Source organism: Sinohyriopsis cumingii, chromosome 5, assembly GCF_028554795.1.
Source record: "Sinohyriopsis cumingii isolate HCF-2022 chromosome 5, ASM2855479v2, whole genome shotgun sequence".
In the NCBI taxonomy this organism is placed as follows: domain Eukaryota; kingdom Metazoa; phylum Mollusca; class Bivalvia; order Unionida; family Unionidae; genus Sinohyriopsis; species Sinohyriopsis cumingii.
Window position 1 is genome coordinate 67536676 of NC_142965.1, and position 15038 is coordinate 67551713.

Sequence of the window (15038 nt, forward strand, 5' to 3'; positions counted from 1 at the left end):
ATGTTGGTTTTTAAATAAGTTTTTTCGTTAAATTGTGTTGGTTTTATTAGCAACATTTAGCATGTTTTTTGCCATATCATGCCTAGGAAATGGGAGCTAATTGAATTTCCCAATGACACACTAAGACAGATGACTCGGGTTGGCTTGGGCAGGTATCAAACTCAAGACCCTAGGATTATGAGTCTGACACTTTACCAGCTGAACTATTGTGGGTCTTTAAAAAATAGAACATTATGAACTGTAGTACTGCAAATGCTTACCTGTTTCTTGCAGTTTTGTCTACCAGAATAGGGAATTTTTTTTATCAAACAGGTTACCTGGGGTTGTACCCTATGGATTATCAGAGTGATTCTTAGATTTATAAAATGTTCACTACAATATTTTTAAATATTCAGTATGCCCAGGAGACCCAGCATGAGAAAATTTTACGTGGCCTTGCTATGGGAATTGCTCTGATAATGTATGGGCGACTAGAGGAAGCAGATGCACTGATTGAAAGTCTCTCCCGTGACAAGGATCCAATTCTGCGATGGTCTGGAATGTACACCATTGCAATGGCATATTGTGGTTCTGGAAACAATCAAGCTATCAGGCGGCTTCTTCACATAGCGGTGAGTCACTGTACTACAATTCGTAATAATTTAAAAGTTACTATTTTAAGAATTATGAGAATCTTTTGCAAAACATCATAATGATACAATTCTGAAATTGCCAGCCTAATTGTGCATGAAGTATGTTTTTTTTTATGTTTTGTTGGTTTTAATAGCACTTTCAGCCTGTTATTGGCAGTAGGTAATCAGAGGATGTTTGTAAGAGTGCAGATATGTGTAAAGAAAGATGAAATGGGATGGCAGATGGATGCATTTTTTTGGATGGATGGATGACTAAGTGTATGGTTGAATGTTGAAAGCAGTTTTGGTTTACATACAAAATACAGGGATGCTGCATTAGCGGTTCCTTCTATTTCTTTTTCTCTATTCCTCCTTCTGTAGGAAATCAATTATCTGAAGTTTATTATCATAATATTGTAGGTCAGTGATGTAAATGATGATGTGAGAAGAGTTGCAGTGACCTCCCTTGGATTCCTCTTGTTTAGGTAAGATAGAAAAGACCCCATTTAACATAGTTTCTTTTTAAAATATAATATTTAATACAAATGTCAGAACAAGACTAGAAATATTGTATGCTCAGAATTAAATAATGGAAGAGAATTGGTTGGTCTGACACTGCATGGAAGAGTGGGTTGTTAAGCACAGCACCAATCCCACAGTATTTATTTAGACTTAACTGGTGGAATATCATTTCTTTAGCAAGATTGCACAAAAGGGCATTTCATTAGAGACCCACTATCTGCCTCTTATTGTCCTCCCCATCTTAAGTTTTGTTATGCCATCTTGTGTCACTTAAGCTGTAACTCCATTGCAGGCCCTGAACACTAACAACTTTATTACCTTGACATCAGGCTTGCAGGAGGTCTACATAAAATCCTATGATCCAATCATAGGAGTCTAACCCTCACACAGTCAGTTTTGATTCCAGCATGCTAATCACTGAGCCATTGCAGCACCCGTCCCCAGGGCCCCGAGTGGCCGAGTGGTCTAAAGCGCTCTCCGTTATGGGTCACAACCATCTCACCTCTGTCTGCATGGGTTCGAGTCTCGGATTCGGCCAATGTGGGTATGTGAGAAGGCTTGCCAGTAGCTTCTTAAGGGTCGGTGGTTCTTCCCGGGGATTTCCCAGGTTCTTTCTCCACCATTAATACTGGCCGCCATGTATAGCCTATCGTGTGCTGAAAAATGGCGTCAAACCATACAACAACAACAACAGCACCTGTCTCCATTGGTTGCCTCTTACAACATGCAGGAGTGTGCAGTGGACCTATTCTTGATCCATAATTTCATGTGGTTTATTGTACATACCTGTTTGCACAGGGGGTTTATAAAGAAACAAACAGTAATTCATGTATAATGTTTGCCCAGCTGTGACTGCCATAAACTGTGATTGCCATTGTATAATATGCTATAAGATCAGAGTCTGCCTTGTCATCATCTCATATGGCCATTGTATAATATGCTATTAGATCAGAGTCCTGTCATTAGCTCATCTGGCCACTGTATGATATGCAGTCTGCCTTGTCATTATCTCATATGACCATTGTATAATATACTATTAGATCAGAGTCTGCACTGTCATTAGCTTGCCTGGCCATAAGTTCAAGTGAGCATATGACATAGCTCTGCATCTGGCATCGGTTAACAATTGCTATTTTTAACTTCTTAAAAACCTTAACAAATTTTGACCAGATTTGGCTCAAAGAAGAGTTTGTTAAATTTGTAAACATAAATGCCATTATATTGTCCAATATGCTTGCCATTACTAAAAATAGTACAACCCCTTGAAATGATTTCTTTTCAAAAACTGTTGAACAGAATTTGATCAAATTTGACAAAATGTGTTCTGCCAAGAACAACTTTAAAGTTTATACAAATGATTCTTATCCAGTGTATAAAGATGGCCACTGTCACTAAAAGCTGAAAAGCAACTGTAACATTTTTTTATATACAAAAACCTTTAAATTACATTTTGTCAGCACCACTAGCTAGAATTTGATCAAACTTGATGGAAAGTATCCTGGTAAGTTTTCACAAATGTTGCTTATTTTACATCAGATATAGCCACCATTACTAAAAGAGAAAAATCTTAAATTGACTTATTCACAAAAACTGCTCGACATAATTTGACAAAATTTTATAGCATTCTGACATAGACGGCTTTCATATTTGTACAGCTAATGCTGATCCGCCATTAAATATGGCTGACGATGCTAATAATTGAAAAATATTTATTGATTTCTTCAAAAACACCAAAGAGAATTGAATCATGTTGATAGAAAGCATCCTGGTTGGAATATCTTTCAGATTTGTACAAATGATGCTGATCCAATATCCAATATGGTCACCATTATTAAAAACAGAAAACCTTGAAACTATTTCTCCAGAACTATTGAATAGAATTTGACCAAACTTTACAGCATACTGACATAAAAACCATTGAACTTTATTCAGAAGATGCCAGTCTCCATCAGATGTGGCTGCTGTTAACAAAAAAAGAATAACCTTTGAATGAATTGTTCTCTGAAATCACTAGACAGAACTTTTGCAAATTTGACAGAAATCCTCCTGGCAACAAGGGTTTCCAAGTTTATACAGCTAATGCTGAAGTGGCATCACTATGGACACAACTATTAAAAATAGGAAAAACTTTGAAGGAGGGCTTATCCAACCACCAAACAGAATCTTCTGAACTAGACAAAAAGCATCCAGGCATGAAAACCTTTCAAATTTCTATAAAGTTGCTGATCTACCAGCAAATATGGACACTGTTACTTAAAATGGAAAAACATTGAAATAACTCCCTCAAAAAAAAAGCATAAATACAGAACAAAATTTGACTAAATTTAGCAGAAAGCTATTTTGGCATAGATGACTTTAAAGTTTGTTTAAATGATGCTAAATCAATTATGGTCACCATTACCAAAAGTAGAACAAACTTTAAATGCCTCTTGTCCAAGATTCTTGAATACAAATGTGACAGAATACCTCCAGACATGAAGATCTTTTAAGTCTGTACATTGATGTCAAATGTGACAGAATACCTCCAAGCATGAAGATCTTTCAAGTCTGTACATTGATGTTGATCTGCCATCAAATATAGCTGTCATTACTAAAAATAGCGGGGGCCCCGAGTGGCCGAGTGGTCTAAAGCACTCTCCATTACGGATCACTGCCATCTCACCTCTGTCTGTGTGGGTTCGAGTCTAGGATTCGGCCAATGTGGGTATGTGAGAAAGCTTGCCAGTAGCTTCTCGTGGGTCGGTGGTTCTTCCTGGGTTCTTCCATTAATACTGGCCGCCATACATAACCTATCTTGTGCTGAAAAATGGCGTTAAACTCCACAACAACAACAACTAAAAATAGCAATAAACTTGAAACAGCTTCAGCTCCAATACTGCTGCGTAGAATCTGACCATCTTGATATAAAACAGCCTGGAATGAATACCTTTAAAATTTGTACAAATGATACTCAAATATGGCTGCCATTGCTAAAAATATAACAGCATTTAAGCAACTTACGTCCACTCAACATAATTTGACCAAATTTGAAAGATAGCATCACACTGCTGCAAAAGCATGACTGCTTTTACCACACAGGAAATGAATTGCTTCTGCCTTTCTACCCTGTGATAACAACTGCCTCGATTTCAAAATTTGCATATTGCCACCTTTGAGTTACACTGTCATTGTGAGTGGAGTTACGAGCACAAGCAGATAACTTATGATTGTATACAGCACATCAATTCATGTGATATTCCCTTGTTTAAACAATGCCTTCCTCATGACACAAAAATTCATTTTGCATAGACAGAGTGGTTACTAAGTTACAGATAAAACATTGTTAAGCTAGATAACAGCTGGTCACTGATCATGGAAGGCAGGTGACCATTACATACAGGACATTTTTGTAGAATTTGTATAAAATTTGCCTGGGGCAAATTAGACTGGCCATTGTGAACAGGTGACCACTGAATAAAGGTGAACATTATGACAGGTTTGAGGCTGATATGAGCAGTTAAAAGCAGTTGAGATGAACATGACTGTGTATGATGACTAAACCAGAAAATATACTCTGTGTCATTGCCGTAACAAGCCTATCAGCTGGTCATTGGAAACCAAAGAAATTTAATTTTTTGATTTGGATAAAGAGCGTCAGTGTGCCCATGTCTTGCTGTGCTGCATTGTAATCAGATAGAGTAGGCAGTCTATCCCTGCTAGGTAGACAAAGTTCTATGTTAGATATTGCATATGGTTTTAAGTCGTACTGTAGGAGGTGTTTAGCTCACTATACAAAGTATGCTATTGTACAAAGTCTTGAACATATTTATGACACCTCTTTGTGAAAGGATGGTCATATTGACAAGAGATTCCAATAAAATATTTCTTGTACTATCTACATGATCCTAAATGAAAATGGTCCCATTCTTCTATACGTTATTGCACCATGCTGGCCAAATGGTCCCATTCTTCTATACATTATTGCAACATTCTGGCCAAATGGTACCATTCTTCTATACATTATTGCAACATTCTGGCCAAATGGTCCCATTCTTCTATACATTATTGCAACATTCTGGCCAAATGGTCCCATTCTTCTATACATTATTGCTCCATGCTGGCCAAATGGTACCATTCTTCTATACATTATTGCACCATGCTGGCCAAATGGTCCCATTCTTCTATACATTATTGCACCATGCTGGCCAAATGGTCCCATTCTTCTATATATTATTGCACCCTGCTGGCCAAATGGTCCCATTCTTCTCTACATTATTGCACCATGTCCATCTTGTAAATTTTGTGATACTTGCTGTTCCTAAATGGATGACCATGTCAGCATGGAATTTCCACAAAGTACTTCGTTTGATGCCTGTTTTTTTTTCTGATTGAGTCCCTGGGTGGCCAAACGGTCTAAGCTATTTGCCTTTAAGATCAGTTATCTCTCACTTCTGTTCATGTGGGGTTGAGTCTTGGCTTGGCCAATGTGCTATGTTAGAAAACTTGCCAGTAGCTTCTTGTGTGTTGGTGGTTTTCTACTAAACACACCGGTTTCCCAGTATGATACGGTGAAAAATTGCATTAAACCCACACCAAAAAACAAAATGAATGAAAAGGGTACTAATCAGATGTATAATTTCTTGGCCACAGTGGCCATCTTGAAAGTCTTTACTTTTATTCCTTCTTTCTTAGTCTACCTTCACTTTGTCCTTTCATTTTTTGTGTCCATTATATTATTCCTGAGTGATTTAAAAAAACAAAAAAAAGAAACACCCCAAACAGTTATTTAGTTTGGTAATTTATCCCACATTAGCATGTAAAAGACTTAGCCTTTTCATTAAAACAATCCCCAAATTAGGAACTCTTTTCCTCTGTTAATTTGGTGGTCTTGGAATGTTTTATTTACTCTACATTGTTTTGACACTTCTCTGTAGTAAAAGTTGATTAACCATGAACAGCACTTCATTATTATTGCCAGTCTTCCTATATTATTGCTGGTTAATCCTCAGCTACTCTAGTATCCAAAATTTGTGTTGGAGACCAATTTTCCTGGTTTTCATTGTTTCCCTGAACCATGAATTAAACGACCCAATGGAAAATTATCAATGTATGAAGATGACCTTCTGCCTGAATTCTTACTGTGCTTCATTCCTAGAGATTAACGAAGTTGTAACTAGTATTTGATAAATCGTTGTCAATGCTGTAATATAATATTAGGCTTTACACTTGTTTATTTTATTTTAGCACTTTGAAAATAGATTTAAAAATGATTTTATCAGGGTTCCCATGCTACCAGAAAATCAGGGAAAAAGTTTGGAGAAGTGATAATTTTTTTCCTGACTGTGAAAAGTCCTTGAATTTCACAAATATTGATGAAAGTCTGGAAAAACCCAGGAATTTCCTGCCACCATTTGACACCCGAAACAATCACGTAATTGAGTCGTAACTAATCATGAGTTATATATATCGAGTTCTAACCAGAATATTCAGAGGGTGCAGTATGGATCATTTGGTTGCTTTCAATAAACATATATGCTAAGTCAATCCAAATGCCCAGTGGATTAGTATCATCTAGTAAACTTTTATTTTGAAAGTCAGCTCGATATTCTTATCTTTCCTTATATGGAAGGTATGAAGACCAGCCTTGCATAACAAGAGGCCAACATTGTGGTGGCAAAACGTATCTGCTTACCGGATGGCCTAGCAAACTTTAAACATTGTTACATCAAGTGATCCATGCATGAAATCGATATGAAAATTACTTATTTTCTCAAAAATTGTGAGTATTAAAATTGTTATGTCTTTAATCTGTTGAAAGACAAGATAAAACTACGTCGTTTTTTGAAATGTGACTTAGTACTCGCGGTTTGCATTGCAGGTATGAGTCAATATAACATATGTTTAAATTTTCTAGGCCCGCTGGTAAGCGACTACCATATGTCGCTACCACACGGTGGCGGCAAATTACAAATTTACGATATGCAGTTGCAGTGACCCCACATCCCAACATAAATGTCCAAATATGAAAAATGGGATGGGAATAATCGGAGGAAACTCCGATTAGAAAATGAACTGCCATTCGTTTTAAGCCAGATTTGTAGTCCAAATTGTTGAATCTCAGAGCTGAAATGAGAAATTCTCATCCCTTGTATTATATATTTAAAAACGATTTGAGTCCCTATATCAATACAGGTTTGGGGACTGGTTTTACGAATTACAAGAAGAAAAGTTGATTTTACAGAAAATTCAGTCCTTGTTTATTCAACAGTATATAATTTTAAAGGTTTTTTTTGTCAAAACTTAAATCAGAGCTTTTGAAAATGTTTTTTAAATGATGGATTTTTAACCAGATTGTCTTAAGGAGATTAGATTGTTTGAAAAATCTTGTTTGGGATTTAATTCAGGGTTAAACTCTTAGTTACAAGACAAGATTCTAATTATTTGCATTTATTGCTTTTTTCAATATAATATGAAATGTTACTTTCTATGAGATGCATATGTATTTTGCTATAGAATTCTTTAGAATTAAAGGTTTATAAGGAAACAAAACATAATTTATGTTCATTTTGTTGTTTCCACTTAGCAATATAATGCAGCAAAATAGTTAGAATTTTTATTCTGTACATTGAAATGACTTTACATCCAATTTGTTGGAATATAATCAAACTTGTTTCATGTGATACTTTTTGTGGTTTTGTACATGATCATCTTTTCTGATTTCGATGTTTTTTGGAGAGTCTTGAAAGAGAAACATCTTTAGATAAAGAAAATGCATGTTTTATAATCTAAAATGTCCTTTAATTCCATTCAGTAAAATAGTCATGTGTGAACCTTGAAAAAAAGTAATTTCTTCCTGGAAAAACCCTGGAAATGACCTGGAAATTTATCTTTAGAAAAGCTTGTTTACCATGTTTTATATTGCTTCAATTTACAGGTATCAATAAGGTAACATGTACCTGTAATTTCCACTTATTAAACTAATATGTGAGATAAATAAGAATAGAGAGAAATGAATAAAAGCATAAGGTATTCAAACACTATTAATACTGAAAAAAATAAAAGTAAGAACAATAAAAAATACTAGTATATGAAAATTAAATTGAATACTTGTTCAAATTGATGCTTCATTTGAGTTCATATATTGTTGAAAACTTTTAATCCTGCTGAAAACACATTCATTTTATCCACACAATTTTAATCCAAAAGTACAACATGCCTGTAAAAATAATTATCACTTGAAGCACTGTTATTATTAAAATACATAACCAGTTACAGCATAATATTAAAGTTCACACTTCACTCAGTTTGGACAAAGCCATTGTATCATTGTGCCAGTCAAGTCTCATGGCACACAGATATGTGTCAGGTAAATAACCCATATATTGCAGATTTAAACAAGTCCTGCTTTTCAAAACCACTGATCTTTCACCATTGCCTCATGAGGTGCAGTTATCTATTTAGCGTCAGTTGGCTTGATTTATTAGGTTTCAAGATTCATTAATACAGTGCACTGATTGTCACCATTAACATCTTCCTTTACTATGATGGCCTCCATGACCTATTTACTGTAGTGGGATTTTTATTCTTCCTTTTACTCTCAAGTCTAGTAGTTGAAATTGGTCTGTATGTGAGGCTGGCACAAAGGAATGATTCCACTGTCTTTCAATTTTGTTAGCTTCTTTGCACTTTGGTGGTGTCAGCTTCCTTTGATATTTAGTACTTGGACGGAAACGGAGCAAAAAGTAGTATTGATCGTGACATTTATTTTATATGTGCTTATAGTGGTGGTAGTATTGTTTGAGTGTTTGTTGGCTTCTGTGGATGTTATTAACTCAGATAAAAACTGTAAGTAGATCAGAATGAAATCCTAAATTTCTTTCAGTTGCTTCCCCTTTTAAAATACAAAACTGTGTGATTAAAACATAAGTACTGACCAACATTCCCCTGACTTGGACAGTGTCACTCTCAAATTAGAGTTTTCAGATTGACATAAAGCAAACTGTTTGATTATGCGGGGGTTAGTGGGGGTGGAATTAGAGTAATAAATGATTGATAGATGTTACATCCTATGTCTTCTGCATAGTTGTGAACAAGCATAATCCAAAAAGTTTGGAAAATTCAAGGAAACAGTACATGTCCAACTCTGGGTAGTTGGCCCTACAAATCCATTCACAAGTTTAAATTTTAAAAAATATGGGTTGCCTGATTTCGGGGCAGTTCATATTGTGGTAAACAAAAACAACAACAGCAACACACACACACACTGGCCAATTAAAAAAAGTATTGCTGTTTAAAAGAGAAAAATGATGAAATACTGTAGTATCATTTATTTTCGTTGGGCTAAGTTTTTGTGGTTTTGTATTAAAAATAAGGCATTTTCATGGGTACTTAAATTAGTGGTTTTGCCTGTAAAAGTTTGCAAATTAGTAGGTATTTAATTTCATGGTTTAACCTCTACAAATACCCAAAATAAAGAATACAAAAGAATAAAACTATGCCAATGCAAATGATGGTCACTTTAATGTTTAAGCAATACTACCACCTGCTTGAGTACAAATCAAAGACCGGGCAAGTTCAGTACTTACACCATGTTCATACCACAGGTGCTCGACGCGAGCGAGATGTTGAGAAAAAAAAAACAACACAATAATCTAAAAAAAAAATCATACAGAGTGACAAAAATACCTTAGATTACCCTCATGACCCGTTCTGACATAGGACCCTCTCTATCATAATATATGAGAGAAGGTATGGAACTTCCAAATACTTCATTCCACTCCTGACCCTCGATTTCCTTCTGCTATTTCCATTTTTTTAAGGCAAACGACCATACCATATGGCTTGTTTTACTCTTGAGATATTTTTCTATTCATCAAGCCATCATTGACTTTTCTGCGATGTACCATATTGAAGTTATGAAACGTGCGATTTTCGCGAATTTTTTTTTTTTTGACAAGTGCGTGCACATGTGAAAACTGCTACATGTACCATGTTTTCAACTCTATGGTGCATCTCTTCTTGAATTACAGAACAGTGATAGATGCAAAAGTAAGTTTTTACTTACCATTACCTTGATTTAACTTTAGGAATTCTGTTCTATGCAAGAATTAGATATTGTCTTCTTCACTGCACATACATTGTATACATGCAACTCTATTTTCAAAATAGGTAAATTATGTGGCACACAAGTCAACGCCGAAATATGATTGGCTCAAAAGGTTATACTTATTATCACATGAGCTCGGACTTGTCTAAGAATTAAAAATCGCATGTTTTGGAGCCCATAACTTCAATCTGTTACATTGCAGAAAAAGTCAATAATGGCTTGATGAATAAAAAAATATCTCAAGAGTAAAACAAGCCATATAGTATGGTCGATTGCCTTAAAAAACGGAAATAGCAGAAGGAATTCGATGGTCATGGGTGGAACGAAGTATTTGGAAGTTCCGTACCTTCTCTCTTATATATTATGATAGAGAGGGTCCTATGTCAGAAAGGGTCATGGGGGTAATCTAAGGTATTTTTGTCACTCTTTATGATTTTTTCCTTTAGATTATTTTTTTTTTTCTCACAACATCTCACTCGTGTCGAGCACCTGTGGATGATGTTTTCAACCAAATGAATAACATCAGTCGAAGAAAACGCAGCCAACAACACTAAAACAATACTTCGATCTCTATGAGCACAAATAAATCAAGATTAATCACTTTTGCCATGTTTTCGTTTGAGTGCTCAACATCGAAAAGAAAGCTGACACAGTCAACAACACTAGGCCAATCAGTTATTAAAGAAGAGTTAAAGTCACACTGCCACGAGTGGTATGATAAACATGTCATGGACGCCATTACGGAAAAAAGATGTTACTGGAGACGATCAATGCACAGTATTAGTAAATCTTGCAACCTCATTAATCAAGTCAATTCACGCTGAATGGATAATTATAGCTCATGCAACAATGGTTGAAAGATAGGACCTAATAATCAGAGGTTTTTCAGCAATTTGGGGATTATTTACCTGAGAAGGATTTGTGAGTACCCTGAGACTTGATTGACACAATGTTGATACAGTGGCTTTGTCCAAAAATCTGTGAAGTGTTAGCTTTAGTACTCAGCTGTAATTATTGTATATACAGAGTGTTTCATTAATAATAGTGTTTCAAAAAATAATTATAGTATTTTACAGGATTGTTGTTCTTTTGGATTAAAAATGCAGGGATAAAATGAAATGTGCTTTCAGAAGGATTTAAATATTTCAACAACAGTTGTACTCAAATGAAGTATCAGTTTTAACAAGTAATAAATGTAATTTGTATATACAGTTATTTTGTAATATTTTTTCTTTCATTTTCAGTGTTACTATTGTTTGAATACCTTAAGCTTTTTCTCTATTTTCTCTCTATTCTTGCTTACCTCACACATCGATTTAAGGCAGTGAGTATAAAATTACAGCTTTCGGATACCTTATCGAATGTGCGCACTGAAACAATATAAAATGCTTATAATTCTTGTTTGAAAACGTTAAAAAAATAAAACAAAAAGACATGTAAAAGCTAATATTTAATTACCAGATTACAGTATTGATCTTGATTTATCAAATACTAGTAGCTGTGTTAATCTATGGAATTAAACATGGTAAGAAAATGGGGGGGGGGCATTATTTTTATTTTTCATTGGGGATTTAAATTCATGGTTCGGGGCAACAACGAAAACCACAAAAATTGGTCTCCCACGAATATTAATGTTACTACAGTAATTACTTTTAAGAATATTACAGTGTCTTTGATGAGATGCATGTATGCTTCAACCACAAGACTATTACAGGCTAAACAAGGTGATAATCTGTTGATAGTCTGATTCATGTTAAATGCTTGAATGGTGTGTTAGAGCTATGTTTTAGTGTGTTAGAGCTACGTTTAAGTGAGTGAAGTAGGCTCATTTTTTGCCCAGACTTGTATACCTGACAGTTTCTAGGGCTGTTTACCCAATTTGATCCAGCTGTTTTAATATTGTTTGTTTTAAAAAATTATGAATCTTGTCTCATTTAGGGATGTTGGAGAGAATGACTACTAGTTTGAGATACTAGGTTGGTTAGTGGTTTAAAAATAACAATCATGTATGGTCAGCAAAGTGTGAACAAATGCTGTAACTCTTAGGCTGGTCAGTTATGTAAGAATAACAAGTGTGTATGGCCAGCAAATTTTGTTGTGGAATGAGATGGGTCAGTTATGTAAGAATAACATGTGTATTGTAGTGAAGTGTGAACATTGTTGGAACAGTTAGACTGGTCAGTTATGTTAGAATAAAAATATCTTTGATTAATGGTGACACTTGGTATATGCCAGTTCAGTTTACACACTTTTCTTTTTATATGCCATTTTTAACAAAGAAATAACATTCAATTTGAGCCACTGTGCTCATTTTTATGCCATCACTGGTGCAATGTGTTGTGACTCGTGAAGCTCACATATGTGTTATTTGTTTTAATTTATTTGAAAATTATGCATAAACATTATTTAAAGACTAAGGTATAATTTGCCCAAGAACATAATTTACAGGTATCCAGTGGGAAAATTACTTTAGATTTACATCAAATTTGATTTAAGCCATAACATTAGGAAAGCATCAGTCATATAAATTAAGCATCACCTGTACTAATACCATAATTTCAGCATTTTTGCTTAAACACTTAGAAAAGAATTTTGGGATTCTCACACATTTTGCGTTTGTGTGCCAAATCTTCCTTCTTGTTCTGGCAAGCTATTTGATTATAAATTAATGGTATAATCCCTTCAATCAGCAGATTTAGGCTAATGAATGCTAATACCTGAAACTCACCAAGCTAATTAGAGCACATTATTAATTTCCTCTGTGATTCACTTAGGTTTATATTTCTAGTGTCAAGTAAGATTAATGCTGTACTTGGTTCTGATGGCTGCTAGCATTGATATAAAAACTAACTCATTACAGCAGACTTATGACTTGAAATTGGCATTGATCTGTGATGAACATCAATTACCAATATCAAAACAGGAAGAAGAGAGGAACATATTTATTCAGTGTTTTGTGAATTACTAGAGTCATCTCAGATTTTAAAATAATGTTCTGTCGACTAGCATTAAATCAGATTTACTGTTGCATGATAACAGTAAAACCTGTCCTAAAATACCACTGGTATGAGAGACCACCTCTCTTGAAAGACCAGATTCTCAAAGCACAGATTATTTGCTTATATAGTGTTTTGATCTGTAAAGATGGACCACCTGTCTTGAGAGACCATACTCTTTGAGCAGAAGAGGTGGTCATCAACAGACCATATATACTCATGTATAAGTCGAGTCAAACTGCAAGCAACAAAGAGACTTGTCTCCTATAGCATAATGTGCCTGCCGATCAGGGTCTGTTTTTTTTTATACTGATTACCCCCAACAAACTGCACAGACTCAGATCTACTTGCTTGTTACGTTACTGGAGATCTGGGTCTGTGCAGTTTTTGGACTCATAAGTGAATACTAATGGTAGGTTCTGCTGTACCATGTTAATTTAGTGTTACCTCAGCATTATAACTGTAACTTCTGTGTAGATCCTGACCTTCTGATAATGAATACATGATGCCAATTTACAATTAGACTTGGCCATTATAAATATTTGGGTATATTTTGCATTTTATCTCCTTTATTGGGAAAATCTTGACATTTGAATTGCTTAGAGTATCCCAGTCAGATCTTTCTGTACACCCTTTCTTAGAAGGGTAATATGAAATTTGGGCAGACAGTATGGAAATCAACGTGGCACTGACATTTTCAATAACTCTTGAAACACTTATAAATTTAGTTGCTGAAATTAATCAGAAGTTGTAGCTGTCACTTATATTTGCATCTGCAACTTTTTTTTTTTTTTGACAACACTGATTAATGGCAGAGATTAACTGTTTCTATAAGATTATTTTAAAGTTTTGATGTCAAGTGTACTAGGCCACTTACAAGTAGGTGATTGGTTCTGAGAAGGATTAGTATTTAATGGGGAGTATTTGAAACAGTGCGATGCAGTGGATAGCTTGAAGAGAGATTCAATTTTCTGTCCGAAAATACATGGTCAGCCCTTTGATTAAATGTAGGAATTTTTTATATTACCAGATTGAAAATTCTGCATGTTGGACAGCTAAACAGCTACATGGAACTGTACGATTTCACTCTGAGATGATTAGAACATTGGAAATAAGTGAAGAACAACTTCTTGTTTTTGGTGTCGTCAATTGCTTCATAAATGCATTTGAAAAACTCCAAACCAAAACACCCACATGAAACACACTTTTTTTTCAAACTTTAGAAAATAAAATCATTATCTGTCTTTCATCTGCACACTTTAATTGTTTTAAATGCTCTCCATCACATCTGTGTATGGCTAGTTTTCAGTTTGAATCAGTTTAATGGAGAGGCTTACATTGCCTACACAGAAGAACAGTTATTTATTCATTGTTTGTGTTGGTTATTTTCAGCTAATAATGATAATCTTTCCAAGGTGTTTTAGCAGAGTGAATGAGAATATTCCATCCTGGGTTGATTCCTTTCATTTGGCTTAGGGTCAAATAGAATCAGCAGTTAAAAGTTTACATCCACCAAGATAAAATATCAATGGGATAGTGTGTGTGTGTGTATATATACACACACACACACACACATAGACATACATACACACACTTATGGGAATTAGTGATGACAAGCACTTGGATATGCTCTAGTTCATGATTTCTTTTTTGTTTGTAGCCCTGACATACCCCACCCCCTTTTCTTTTACTTGAACATGTTTTTGTGACAAAAAATTTACATATAATGGGAATACTATTGTTATCACAAATTGAAAGAAGTGGTAATTGTACCAATATATTGTATATACTTGCTTATCAGTTGGGTCAATCTACCAGCAAGAC

General features: G+C 34.9%; 1 protein-coding gene across 2 annotated transcripts in view; it reads left to right on the forward strand.

The window, feature by feature from the left end:
• The window catches only part of LOC149799360 (26S proteasome non-ATPase regulatory subunit 1-like), a 392984-nt gene that overhangs the window by 37705 nt on the left and 340241 nt on the right, over positions 1-15038 (forward strand). For both annotated transcript variants that reach the window (XM_089958686.1, XM_089958687.1), the window contains exons 20-21: positions 396-611; positions 1032-1096. In XM_089958686.1, coding sequence (XP_089814812.1) covers positions 396-611; positions 1032-1096 — 281 coding nt within the window. The remainder of the gene's footprint in view (positions 1-395; positions 612-1031; positions 1097-15038) is intronic.